Source organism: Podarcis tiliguerta, assembly GCF_965153285.1.
Source record: "Podarcis tiliguerta genome assembly, chromosome: 10".
In the NCBI taxonomy this organism is placed as follows: domain Eukaryota; kingdom Metazoa; phylum Chordata; class Lepidosauria; order Squamata; family Lacertidae; genus Podarcis; species Podarcis tiliguerta.
The window spans coordinates 72600695-72614650 of record NC_139543.1 but is presented as its reverse complement, the minus strand read 5'-3'; the positions used below and the strand labels follow the sequence as shown (position 1 = coordinate 72614650).

The following is a 13956-nucleotide window of genomic DNA, read 5'->3' as shown; positions in this document are numbered from 1 at the left end:
GCAATTTTTTTTTAACTTTGCTGCGCTCAAAGTGCATTCTGTAGTTGACCTTCTTGGCAACGCTTTACTTTGAAACCTTTTAAGATAATATTAATTTCCTGTTAGTTACTTTGCTTTGGATATCTACTTTACATCTGACTTTCTTCTGTAATGCTTTGTTCTAGATTGTTTTATTTGATGTTTGAATGTGTGGTAAATAGCTTTAAGATTTTTTTCCTCAAAGCTGGCTTTAAGAGGGGATGTTGAGATAGATGGAGCTGTTTTCAGCCTCTCCCTCTCTTAATTAATCATTACATCTTCCAATACCCAAACCACAGTTCCCCATGTTAAACTTAGATGTGTTATGACACACACCGAGCTACTTGTGGCTGAATTCACAATTTCAGTAGCGGGGCGGGGTGTGTGTGTGTCAAACTTGTACGAAGCTCAACATACCCCCCTTGAATTCCTGACCCCTCCCATTCCATTCATCTTCAGACATCAAAAATGGGAACAGTAGAGGCTACTCACACTATGTCTCTGGTTTTCCCTCATGTCATTGCTTGCTCTGCTGGTATCGCGGATGTCGTCCAAAGAGAGGAACTACAGAGAAACAGAGAAACTCCATCAATGGCACACATTGCCTAGGCAAGCAAGGAGTGGGAGGGCAGAAGAAGAAAAGGGAGCCTGCCCAAAGCTACATACTAAATTGCTTTTAATGGGAGGAGCCATGGCTGCCATTTAAAAATAAAGATAAAAATCTAGCCTGCCCCATACCTAGTCCCTCAAGGCAGGTTACAATTTTGAAGTGACATTAAGTGTATTTAGGCAACATAAAAGGATATATGCATCTGACAAAGTAGACTTGCATCCATATAACCTAATAATAATAATAATAATAATAATAATAATAATAATAATAATAATAATAAAATTATACCCTGCCCTTACTGGTTCAAAAACCGGGCTCAGGGAAGCTAACAACAAATTTAAAACACTTAATTGTAAAAGCAGCATAAAATACAGTATAAAAACATGAATAACAGTAAAATTCAAAATTCAGAAATCAGTTTAGTGGAAATAAGCATTAGATAATCCCCAGGGCTAGCTGGCTGAATTGGCCCTACTTAGGCCAGCAGGGAGGCCAGGGGAGAATTAGCTGTGGGGTCTCAGAGAAGGTGATCTTTATAAAAGGGGAGGGGGAGGGAAGGAAAGGGAATAGAAGATCAGGCTAAGTTCAAGTTGAAAGCCAGGCGGAATAGCTCTGCCTTACAGGCCCTGCGGAAGGAGGTTAAATCCTGCAGGGCCCTGGTCTCCTGGGACAGAGCATTCCACCAGGTCGGAGCCATCACTGAGAAGGCCCTGGCCCTGGGGGAGGATAGTCTGAATTCCTTAGGGCCTGGGACCTCTAAACTATGGTTATTCATGGTCCTCTGTGGGGCATACCAGGAGACGTGGTTCCTTAAATGAGGGCCCTACGCTGCTTTATGCCATAAAGCATTCATTAGGTCAGAAGTGCTTGAAACTCAATCGCAAGGTCAAGAATCCTGCATTGCAGGGGGTTGGACTACATGATCCTTGTGGTCCCTTCCAATTCTAAAAGATAATAAATAATAATAATAATAATAATAATAATAATAGTAATAATTTATTTCTACCCCACCCATCTGGCTGGGTTTCCCCAGCCCCTCTGGGCGGCTTCCAACGAAAGATTAAAAATACATTAAAACATCAGTCATTAAAAACTTCCCTAAGCAGGGCAACCTTCAGATGTCTTCTAAATGTCATATAGTTGTTTATTTTGTTGACATCTGGTGAGAGGGCATTCCACAGGACAGGCGCCACTACCGAGAAGGCCCTCTGCCTGATTCTCTGTAACCTCACTTCTCGTAGGGAGGGAACCTCAGTGTCCGGGCTGAACAATGGGGGTGGAGACGCTCCTTCAGGTATACAGGACTGAAACCGAATCTACAATTCTATGATTCTATGAGCTGCAGGACTCCAATGTTGCTTCTGCTAGAGCAGGCAAGCCTAGCCACCCCTCTGGAATTTATACAAAGAGATTGCTAGCAGCATTTTCCTGTACGTTTCTGCAACTGGAAGAAGCCTGCAGTCATCATCAAAAGCAAAAATTAAAGCTTTTGCCAACCTGGTGCCCCCCAGTTAAACTAGGACATCCCCTCAGCTGATGGGAGGCTGTAGCCCAGCACCTGAAGGCTGGCAGGTTGGCAAAGGCTGCTCTACAGATGGATGAAGCAGAACGGCCACAGGCAAGAGCTGCTTTGGCGCTGCTCAGACAGAATCCATCTGCAGCCAGTTTCTGTTACTAACTTTGGCCCCGTCAAGAGAACAGCTTTGCTTGCAGAGGGAGAGAGAACCTGGACACATTCGCTTGCACAATGACAATGGACCTCACCTTTTCCTCTTCTGCTGCTGGTCCATTGCTGACATCTCTGTCAACTCCATCCTCTCCTACTGATGAAACCTGCTTCTCACGCCTAATCGGTGGGAGTGGAAAGAGTCACGGGAAAAGGAAAATCAGAGCAAATTGTTGTTTTTAAAATTGGAATCCCTCTCTTTTTCAAGCAACTGAAAGTCCCCCCAAAGAGTGCAATTTCAGAATCCAGGTAACTAGGCAATACTACAGTAAAGGTTCATTGGCTATAGGGCAGAGTCAGGCTATAGGATTGTCAGCGGGACGCCAGATACAATGACACCATGACAAACACCACCCCTGGGAGACCTCAGGACCATGCCAGCCAAACATGACCAACAACAAAGCTCATCAGGGCAACAGGGACAGGATCCTGGGTGATCTGAAAATGACCTTCTGCTTTTTCACACGGAGAAGCAATTTCCTGAACCCGCTCCGTGTAATAAGGTTGTGAGCTGTGGAGAAAATGGTTGGGGGGGGCACCGTTTAATGGAAAATTTCCCCACTTTAAAAATGGCTGTGACTCAGCCTTTCAACTTCTTTTATTATTATTATTTATTCAACTTATATACCGCCCTATACCTGGAGGTCTCAGGGCGGTTCCCAAGATCACAATATATAAAATCAAACCCAAAGCAGTAACCTAATAAGCCCCCCCCCCCCCCAGCTACATTCTAAAAGGGTGTTGAATGTCAATAAGATCCACCAAAGGCCTGGTTTTAAAAGAACCTTTTTGCCTGGCGCCTCAAGGTGTATAATGAAGGCACCAGGCGAACTTCCCTGGGGAGAGAATTCCACAGATGGGGAGCCACTGCAGAAAAGGCCCTGTTCTTGTGTTGCCACCGTCCGGACCTCTCAAGGAGGAGGCACACGAAGGAGGGCCTCAGAAGATGATCTCAGGGACTGCGAAGGTTCATATGGGAAGAGGCAATCCTTGAGGTATTGCGGTCCCAAGTCTTTGGTACCACAGAACTTTCTGCCTACTTACTGCTGTAGTAATGGCTGGTTGGATGCAGTCAGAAAAATAAGCCAGTGTAAAATTCTTTGCACTGATCATTTATATCTACAAATGGTGGGATGGGTGGGTTTCGAAGTACATAGACAAATGTGGTTTTATGTCAAAACAACAACAACAACACGTCTCCTTGCAAGCAAGGAAGCTAGCACGTCAGGGGATCTGTGTTTCTGCAATTGTTCTTACAATAAAGCACGCAGAGAGGAATGGTGGAAACACCTAGCCCCACGGTCATAACACGAGGCAGCAGGAAATGAGCAGGCGAAAGACATGCCAACTTAAGACAAATGAAGCAAACATTTGGAAGCAGCAAAACAAAATTGCTCCTTCACGATATGATGACATAAACCTAGAACACTCTCAATGCCAGAAAACTTCCAGAAAAGGAAGCTATTCAGCTCCACTAACCAAATTTTTGCTGCCAATATTAGAAAAAATTGAAAGATTTGTCTAAAGTTAAAAAACAATGGAGAGAGACAAAGCTATCTTGGCAATACAATCAAGCCTCGGATTGCGAACACCTCCGTTTTGGAACATTTCGGTTCCCGAACGTCAAAAACCTGGAAGTAAATGCTCCGGCTTTCAAATGTTTTTCGGAAGCTGAATGTCTGACGCAGCTTCCGCATGAGTGCAGGAAGCTCCTGCAACCAATCAGAAGCTGTGCCTTGGTTGTCAAACGTTTTGGAAGCTGAACAGGCTTCTGGAACGGATCACGTTTGACAACCGAGGTTTGACTGTAACTAAGTCAAAGGCAGCACAATGGGCAGAGGAAGGTGAGGGATTCCAGGACAGAAATATGAAGAGCTCTAGCCACTCCAGAAGTGAAAATCTTCCCTCCCCCTCAAAAAAAGTTCAACTAACTTCTTATTGGAAATGAAATCAAGTGCCTGGAAGACCAGTGAGTAGAGAGATTCCACCTGAAAAAAGAGAAAAAAGGCAACAGGTTTAGAGGCAAGAATGGAGGTTTGCTAAGCCAATCAATTTTGTTGCAGTTCCATGGTTCATCTAGTTTGAGCATACTTGATAGCCACCTCACCTTCTTACTGTAGATGCAGGCAGAACCTTGGATGAGCATTGCTGCTTCTGTAAAGTTCATGGTGGTTCTGCCATTATCAAATGAAATGCAGATCTGCGCCAGCTGCAGGATTAAAAAAATAAATACATGAGGTGACAAGAGAATACAGGAATAATAGATTCTGTTTCGGCAAACTAATTCTAACAGACAGCAAGAGCTTTGTTTGATTTTGTTCTTCAATCATATCACCATCGAAAAGCAACTAAGGGTACTGCTTATATCCCAATTTAACAGGGAACAAACGGAGACATGTTGCATCTCCCATAGCCTGGTTCCCTGAAACTTTGCTTCTCGCAGTGAGGGAACTGCCAGAAGGCCCTTGGTGCTGGACCTCAGTGTCGGGTAGAACGATAGGGGTGGAAACACTCCTTCGGGTATACTGGGCTGAGGCCGTTTAGGGCTTTCAAGGTCAGCACCAACACTTTGAATTGTGCCTGGAAATGTACTGGGAGCCACTGTAGGTCTTTCAGGACTGGTGTTTTGTGGTCTCAGTGGCCGCTCCCAGTCACCAGTTTAGCTGCCGCATTCTGGATTAGTTGTAGTCAAAGGGAGCCCTACATAGAGCACGTTGCAGTAGTCCAAGCGGGAGATATCCAGAGCATGCACCACTCTGGCCAGACAATTTTGTGGGAAGGGAGGGTCTCAGCCTGCGTACCAGATGGAGCTGGCAGACAGCTGCCCTGGACACAGAAGACAGGTGCTACTCCTCCTTTAAAGCCCCGCCCGCAGCTAGAAGGAGACTTTCACTCTGCAGAGGCAGAGACACCATAGGTAGAATGAGATTCCCATGCCAAAGCAGTTCCCTGCATACATGCTCTCCCTCAAAGCAGGAGCAAATGGAGGCACTTACCTCCTCCAGGTACTCTCCCAGCTGAGCTGCCACATCCACTGCCCAGTTCGCAGTGAGGTCCCTTATCGGCTTGAGGAAGTGCACAAAACGAGACTCCACGTCCTCCATGGCAGCAAATCCCATCCAGAACAGACCCACACTCCAGAGGTTTAATGCATTTTAGGCATGAAGGTTCAGGTTCTGCCTGCTGTTCAAAGACCAAATGTTTTAGCCTACTGTTCAGATAAAAAAATAACCAAAATAAAGGAGAGAGCGACTTGCAGAATCCCATCCATTAAGAACTGGAGCCAGTGTGGTACAGTGGTTAGAGCAGAGTTTTCCAAACTTCCCACGTTGGCGACATGCTTTTTAGATATGCGCCATTTCACAACAAAGTAATTCGGTTTTACTAGTAAACCAGAGTTTGAGCTAACCCTTTTCCAGCCACGGGAGGAGTGGCAGGGAGTGTTTGAGCAACACACCTACACACTAACACAGTTTGGAAAGCTCTGGGTTAGAGTGTAGGGACTATGACCTGGAAGACCAGGGTCCAAAACCACACTCAGCTAAGAAACCCAATGGGCACCCTTGGGCCTGTCACTGCCTAACCTACCCCACAGGGTTGTTGTGAGGAGTGAATGAGAGAGAGAACCAGTTCTGCCACCTTGAGCTCCTTGGAGAAAAAGGCAGTGCTTAAATGCAATAAATAGACCACCAATTCTCCAATATAGGAGGGTGTAACACAGCCTAACTTCTCCCTCTCCACAGTGATGCTGCCAGGACAGGGGGCTGGTGCAAAAGGTCTGGGTCCCAACTCAGGAGATTTAGCAGATTTTGAGTGGGGAGATTCCACAAGATTATTAAATCCAGCATCTCAATTGAGCTAAATGCATTAGTGGGTATACCGGCAATCTGCCCCTGCAAGGCACCCACTAATTTTGCAGAGCTCAGAGGGCAAAGAGGTGAGGGGAAAGTCAGGGCTCCACTCCTTGGCAAAACCAAGCAGCCTGGCTTCAGAACCCTCAGTCTTGTTTTCTACCCCATGCTGAAGACTCCCTCTTTACCCATTTACCGTCAATTTACATATCAACTTTTACATGTGTCCCAAGGCGATTTGCAAAAATGCTACATAAACACCTGAAATAACATTTTAAAAAAAATTGTTCTGTCCTAGAATGGGAACTTTTCATACATTACTTAAAAAGACAACAAAATGAATTGGATTGTTTTGAATAAACATACACAAATTTCTTGATTATTAAGATAGCAGATAGATAATATAAGGATTTACACAATTTTACAGTATGCAGAGAACAATATGAGTTGAGAAATCAGAGGGAGGAGCTTAGAGAAGACTCGGGGCAGGAGGGAGGCAGGGTTTGATGGGGAGGTGAAATAGGGAGGGGGGAAATAATGAGATGTTTTGATATTTTGTTATGTTGAAATTGTTATTATTATTTTTTAAAAAATATTTCTGTCCTGCTGGACAAGCTTGCAGAATCTACTATCACTTATCAATTCATGAACCACTTGTTTCATGTGTCTCAAGGCAATTTCCAAACACACCACAGGAAAGGCGTGTATTTTAAGGGCACGCCCCTTTCTTCCAGTCGTAAACCATTCCTGTTCTCTTTCCACACACATCCTGGACATCTCTATTGACAGTTAAAAAGTACATAATTATATGTGTACTGAACATGGTGAGACGTAAATAAGAGAGAGAAATAGAAATAGAGAAACAGCCCCCGGGGGGGGGGGGCTACCCTGTTCTTTGCACGTGCTTCCCGTGTGCCTCTTAGAAATTCTGATTATCAGGCAGTACATAAATGCCTGAAATAAAGCAACTGTTTTCACTCCAGTCTCCACCCCGTATTTTTACACTGATGTCAAATGCATCCTACTGTTATTATGGTTATTGTTAATTATCTGCTCTTCCCCTGGCCACAATTAAAACATGGTATATTAAAAGTAGAGCTTCAATTAGAGTCACGGGAATAAGGCGGGCTGGGAGGGGAGCAATTAGGGAGTCCTAAGAGCTCCTCTGAAGAGCATGTGCCAAATGAAGAGGCGCCAAATGAAGGGAATCAACCAATCAATTAAAGGAACAAATCTTTTGGAGTTGGGAGGGTCGTTTTCTTTTGGTTTTAATGCTATATCTAGGTGGCTTGGGGGGGGGGTGTTGCTTTAGGTTGCCCTGGGCAAAATAAAAGCAGGTCACAAATTCAATGAATGAATAATTCATTGCTGGATTGGTGGACTGAACAACCGAATGCATGAAGGGAAGCAACAATCGAACGAATTAGTAAAGGGAATGAAAACACGGAGTATTTATGTTTTTTCCCCTAATACCGAGAACCATCCCATGATCCTAGGATGAAGGGGCGGTGTCAGTGCCGGATTTACGTATAAGCTAAACAAGCTATAGCTTAGGGCTCTGCTCTCTTGGGGGGTCCCAAAAAAATCAAAGGGGGAAAAACAACACTGGATGTACATTTCCAAAATGTAAGCACCTTGGTATTTGGCAATACCAAACACATTGGTATTGCCAAATACCAATGTGTTTGCATTATCAAGTTTGTTATGAAAACAAAATAATTTTACGTTAGAGCTTAATAATTATTTCACTATTAATATACTTAATTGTATTTTTCAGCAATTACTTTGATAAAGTACATATTTTGTCATGTGCAAATGTCTTTAGATACCTCTTAGATCCATCAGTGACCATATAGCATCTATTCCACACAAAAAACAGCGACAATTTGTTGTTGACAAAGGACAGCTGGACATATAACGGGCCCCATTACCTTCAGCAGCTGAGGGCCTCATCAGCCCTAAACTCTGGGGTGTGTGAAAATTTAACACCTCCTACAACAACGACTGAAGGAATGAACAAATTAATTTGATTCTGAACTGCCATTAATTTGATTCTGAATTGATTTTAGAATGTATGTTAATTGACTGTGATTTTATGTAAATGGTGCTGTTTTTACTGTTGCTAGCCGCTCTGAGCCCGGCTTTGGCTAGGGAGGGCGGGATATAAAAAATATTTAATAATAATTATTGTTATTGTTCGATAAATAAGTATAAAAAGCTAATAAACACACCTGTGAATAAAGGAAGGGAATAAATGAACGAAGGGGGTAAATGGAGAAAAAAAGTGAGCGGCGTCGTCGTCTCCTGAGCATGTGCAGAGTGCAATTGGCCTCAGCTCCGCCCCCGCCCTGGGAGGGGGTGTTCCTGCCTACGCGGTTGCTATGGAGACCGGGAGACCCCCCCCCGACCCCTTCCCTCCCCCGGACTCACCTTTCGCTCCCTCGCGCGCCGCTCCCAACGCTCCGCCAATTCGTCTTTCCCGCCCGTCGCGGCGCAGTGACGCCATCAAAGCCGCGCCGCAGTGACGCGATCCCCCGGCGACGCCTCCTCCTCTTGAAGCGCAGGCCCCGCCCCCGGCTCTCTTCCCGGCCCCGCCCTCCTCTTCCCCCGCGCCCCGCCTGGGCGCTGGCGTTCTAACCCCGCCCCTTCGCTGCGCCTGAGCCAATCAGCTCTTCGGCCCGGGCGTTCTGAGCCCGCCCCCCGACGAAGTTGGCTACATTGTAGCGAGCCGCGAGCGCAGGCTGCTGCTTCTTTCGCCGCCGCCATGGGAGCCGAGCCGCCCCGCCTGGCCCGCCAGCTGTTCCTGCGGGGCTTGGCCGCCGTCTACGTCGCCGCCTTCGCCTCGCTCTACGTCCAGGTCCCCGGTAAGCGCGGCGGAGAGAAGGGTCCACGGGACTCGGGCCCTGCTGCTGCGCAAGGCTCGGCTCCGTCCGGGGGGCCGGTGAGGGCCCCGCGGGCCGGAGAGAAGGAGGCCGCCGGGGAGGGGGGGGGAGAGGGTCAGGGTTTGTGCTAAGGGCCGCGAGGGAGAAGCGGGAGGGGAGCCTTGAGCCGAGCCGTTGCACTCTGCACGCGCTCAGGTGCCCTCTTGCTCTCCTGCACGGGAAGCGGCATTTTGAGGCTCTTTGGGGGCGGGGGGGGGGGTTTCGCTGGGTCTGCATGAAACGTGGATAGCAGCTATCGGGGGACGAGCGCGTGTCGTGTGGGTTCGGGTGTCCTCGGAAACCGGGCCTGGCTGCATTGCAGCGGGTCGGACTGGATGACCTTTGGGGGTCCCTTCCGACTCTTAGCATTCAGTGATGCTGCGGCTTCCGGGCATTGCAAGCTGGGGGCTGCAGGCGAGGCCGGAGGGAAGCATGCATGGAACCCCGCGTGTGTGTGAGAGAGGGAGACGTGGCTGTCGGCTTGGGCCTGGAAGGACCGGGACAGATGCTGGCAACCTCGGAGGAGCAGCCCGGGCCGCGGAGTCGGGTCTGTGCAGGGCGCCCCTCTGGCTCGGCAGGTGGAGGCAGGACGAAACCGCAGCTTGGTACAAAGCAGCGGTCTCCAACCCGGTGCCCTCCAGATGTTGAAGACTGCAGCTCCCCCCATACCTGACTCTTAACTGTGTTGGCAGGGGCGATCTTTGGTGATATGGTAAAACAGCTGGAATCGTAGTCCAAAACAGCTGGAAGGCACTGGCTGAACCCATTATTCATGTTTGTCCTGTTATTCCTCCTGTAGGAGCACAGGGTGATTATGCAACACCGTGGAAATATACCCTCACATTGCTAACAGCTTTATTTAGAGCAGGGGTGGGAAACCTGGGACTCACCAGATGTTGCTGATGGGAGCTGGAGGAGAACAACATCTGGAGTGCCACAGGTTCCCCATCCCTGGCCTAGAATTCTGGTCTTGATCCAAGGTGGGTTGCAGCAGGTGTACAACCCCTGTGCAAGTATGTGGTGACAGATTAAGGGGTCCCCAAATCTGTGTTTGAGTTAAAAGTCTGCAAGTTTGAGTCTGCAAAGGTGGGAGGCGGCTGATCTGAGTCCTCTTCAACTAAAGGGGCCCATGGCCCGGCCCCCTTCCTCACAGGGCCCTGTTGCTGAAAACCACGCCAGAGGAGAGGGTCAAATCCTGCTTGCAGGTTTCCTGTCGGGGCAGCTGGGCTCGGTAGGCCTGTGGCCTGATCCAGCAGCCAGACTTCTCTGATGGAACCTCCAGGGCCAGCGGCAGTCTATCCAGCTTCCCAGGCTCCGTGGGGCATTTGGCCGCTATGGGATTCTGGGGTAGATGGACTGTCGGCCTAATCCGGCAGGTCTCCTCTCATGGTCCCATCCGCCCTAAAGAGCCCACCCCTTACTTTCTCCCCCACCCAAATCCTGCCCCTTCTCAGCAAGTCCCGGCTGTGGAACGGAGCCCACTGCCCTCAGCCACCCCCTTTCTCCAGGGCCGGATATGCTATGGAACTTTCCCCTCCCTCCCCTTTCCACATAACACGTGGCATCCACATTGCAATAGTGCAAACTTGGTGCAGGATTTTGGAGAGGGGGGCGAGGGTATCGGTGTATGTGGCTTGCAGTCAGCTCTTGCACACCTTTTATTTTTGCCGGGCAATGCCCAGCCCAGCCTGACCGCAGCTACTGTCGGAGCTGAAACCCCCCTCCTCCACCTCCTCCTCCTGGTTTCTCTTCCCCTTTTCTGCAAGTTTCCTGCCAGCCTTTCCTTCCCCTCCGGCTTCTGGGCCCTCCGCCAAGGGCCTCTCATGCTTCCAAATCCAGCTCTTAATCTCCTTATGGCTGGAGGCTGTGCCGAAAATCAAGCCCAGGGCCCTGTTCAGCTGGGGGAAGTTTTCCCCGCGCAGCCCAAAGCCGTCCTTTTGCTTTCCTTGCCCCCTTGTGCTCTCAGGGAAATCTCCCAGTTGTCCTTCCCAGGTGGTCCCCACTGGTGAGTTGGGGTCTTCCTCTGCAGGTGGTGGGTTGAGCGGATGAGACCCAGAGGGGGTCCAACGGTCAAGAAGGGAAGTGTGGGGCAGGTGGGGCTCAACCACTATGGGATGGGAGTCCATTGAAGGGAAGGAGAATTCAGATCCTAAGCCTTTGCTGTCCTGCAGGACATTGTTAGGAGAAAATAATAATAATAATAATAATAAATAATAATAATAATAATAATATTTCATTTATATCCTGCCCTTCCCAGTTCAAAAACCGGGCTCAGGGCGGCTAACAACAAATTTAAAACACTTAATTGTAAAAGCAGCATAAAATACAATATAAAAACAAGAATAACAATGAAATTCAAAAACCAATTAGAAAAGGGTCATGCGCAAAGCCTACACAAATTCGGAGTCCCTGAGACTGTTGGATGGTGCCTTCTACACCTCCTTACAGCATCTTCTGCAGCCAAGCTGGAGCCAGACCTATCGCTCTCCTTTCCTTTGGACCCCGTCAGCCAGGTCCGGAGGGGGCTTCTTTTCCTTTGGGCAGCCCCAGACCTCCAGGCACACAGCCCAGGCTTTAGAATACATCTGAAGGCAGCCCTGTTTAGGGAAGTTTTTTATGTTTGATGTTTTTCATCTCCACCAAGCTAAGCAGTTGGCTCCTTACCTGTCTCGCCCTGACCTAGCCACTGTGATCCACGCCTCCCGAGTTGATTATTGTAACTCGCTCTACGTGGGACTGCCCTTGAGACTGACCCAGAAACTCCAGCGGGTGCAGAATGCCACAGCAAGACTCCTTATGGGGTCCTTGCCACAGGATCACATTCACCAAGTGCTATACCAGCTGCACTGGCTCCCGGTGGAGTACAGGATCAGGTTTAAGGTGCTGGTTTTAACCTTTAAAGCCCTATACGGCCTAGGACCCTCATACCTACGGGACCACCTCTCCTGGTATGTCCCACAGAGGACCTTACGGTCTTGAAACAAAAACATCTTGGAGGTCCCAGGCCACAGAGAGGTTAGGCTGGCCTCAACTAGAGCCAGGGCTTTTTCGGCTGTGGCCCCGATCTGGTGGAACGCTCTGTCACAAGAGACAAGGGCCCTGCGGGACTTGACATCTTTCCACAGGGCCTGCAAGATGGAGCTGTTCTGCCAGACCTTTGTCCAAGACACAGTCTGACCCCCTCCTTTGGTCATCATCACAGAACTCTAGCCCAATGGTTGCCATTAATTTGGTTCTGAATTGATTTTAGAATGAATTGATTTAGAATCCATTTCAATTGATTTTATGTGTACTGTGTTGCTTTTATTGTTGTTTGCTGCTCTGAGCATGGCTTCGGCTGGGGAGGGCGGAATATAAATAAATTATTATTATTATTAATTGCCCTGTGGCTGTGGCAACCCAGTCAGATGGGCGGCATGTATATAATAAATTATTGTGCTGAAAGCCCCTAATGGCATCTTCAGCTGGGAGAGCCCCCTGCCTCTGAACCCGAAGAGTGTTGCTGCCAGTCCATGCCAGCAACTCTGAGTTAAATGGACCAATGATGTTGGGCCTGACAGGCTAGTTAGTGTTTTGCAGGGATGGGCATCGTAGTTCAAAGCTTCATTAGGGCGCCGAATTGGGGAAGGCTGGAGCGGGGGGCTGTGTTGGGTCTGGAGGTGCCGTGCCCCCCATAAAGCAGTGGGCGGGACGAGGTCTTGCCTGTGACCGCTGCCGCCAACTCCTCCCGCTTCCAACTCCTCGCAGGCCTCTACGGGAAGGATGGCATCCTGCCCGCCCGGAAGGTGCTTCGCTTCAGCGGCAAGGGCTTCTGGGAGCAGCTGCGCGACTCGCCCACCCTGCTGTGGCTGGGGCCACGCCTGGGACTGGACACGGAGCAGGGCCTGGAGCTGCTCTGCCTGCTGGGGACGCTGCTCTCCTTCGGGGCCCTGATCCTGGAGCCTCTGCGAGACAGCCTGGTCTTCCTGGCCCTTTGGGCGTTCTACCTCTCCGTTTATCAGGTATGGGGGGCGGCAAGCGGCGCGTGGCCTTGGGGTGTGTGTAGCAGCAGTAGGGGGCAGTCGGTGCGCGCTTGCTGGTGTTTTGCATGGGGGGGGAGTGTCCTTGGAAGCCCACGATAAGCAGCCAAAATCAAAACCGTAAAAGAGCCAAGGTGACTTGGATACCTTTCAGAGGCAGTTTTATTCACTCGTCAGCTCTCAGCTTTAAAACCCCACCAGCCTTTTGGCAAGCTGCGCTAATGCCCCCCAGCAGTGGGGGCCTTTTTTCCCATGACTCCTCGTATGCAAACCCTTGCCCCCTGGAGCTCAGAGGGGCCGCTGCTCCTACTTTGGGGGGAATTAAGCCCTCAGAGAGCAAATCTCTTCCTTGCTGGGGGTGTCTTTGTATTGGAAATAAATGCCTCTGTATTCTTAATTGTTGCGCATCGTTTCGCTCTGCGCATGCCTATATTTTCTGCCCAAGAGCTCAAGGCGGTTGGCAGTGTGCAGCACTGAAAAAAACTAAGAGGGCCAAGGCGAAACCCGTTCTGTGCTGTTGGCAAATGGAATTTAGGTTGGCTGGACAGAGCCCACTTGAGTGTAAAATCTTGATTCTCAGCAGCCTTTAGGGTCTCTTGGGTGGGAAGACGGGGTGTTAAATGGTTTAAGCCAGCAGCTGTCAAAAATCCCCGTATTGCGTAAACTCACCCCCAGTGCCCCCCTCCCCTAAGAAAAGCATTATTCAGAATATCAGGTTGCACGACCCACATGATAGCACAGTAAAAATGCGTTCCTATCGGGGGAAGGTGAGGCATTAATAACCATAGAACAATAATCAGGAAAATTC

The 13956-nt window shown here is 48.9% G+C and overlaps 2 protein-coding genes across 6 annotated transcripts in view; one reads left to right on the top strand and one right to left on the bottom strand.

Moving 5' to 3' along the window:
- NCAPH2 (non-SMC condensin II complex subunit H2) overlaps nt 1–8723 on the bottom strand; it is a 32500-nt gene extending 23777 nt beyond the window's left edge. For 2 of the 5 annotated variants that reach the window (XM_083402076.1, XM_083402078.1), the window contains exons 1-5: nt 5354–5559; nt 4465–4566; nt 4290–4345; nt 2396–2477; nt 511–582 (exon numbers count right to left, since the gene is read on the bottom strand). In XM_083402076.1, coding sequence (XP_083258202.1) covers nt 511–582; nt 2396–2477; nt 4290–4345; nt 4465–4566; nt 5354–5476 — 435 coding nt within the window. In that variant the 5' untranslated portion in view covers nt 5477–5559. Of the gene's footprint in view, nt 1–510; nt 583–2395; nt 2478–4289; nt 4346–4464; nt 4567–5353; nt 5560–8439; nt 8599–8638 lie in introns of those variants that run through there. The other 3 variants (XM_083402077.1, XM_083402080.1, XM_083402079.1) reach the window with 3 other exon arrangements.
- Nucleotides 8724–8924: 201 nt separating this feature from the next.
- LMF2 (lipase maturation factor 2) overlaps nt 8925–13956 on the top strand; it is a 29591-nt gene continuing 24559 nt past the window's right edge. Inside the window, exons 1-2 of the mRNA XM_083402022.1 lie at nt 8925–9072; nt 12877–13130. Coding sequence (XP_083258148.1) covers nt 8973–9072; nt 12877–13130 — 354 coding nt within the window. The 5' untranslated portion in view covers nt 8925–8972. The remainder of the gene's footprint in view (nt 9073–12876; nt 13131–13956) is intronic.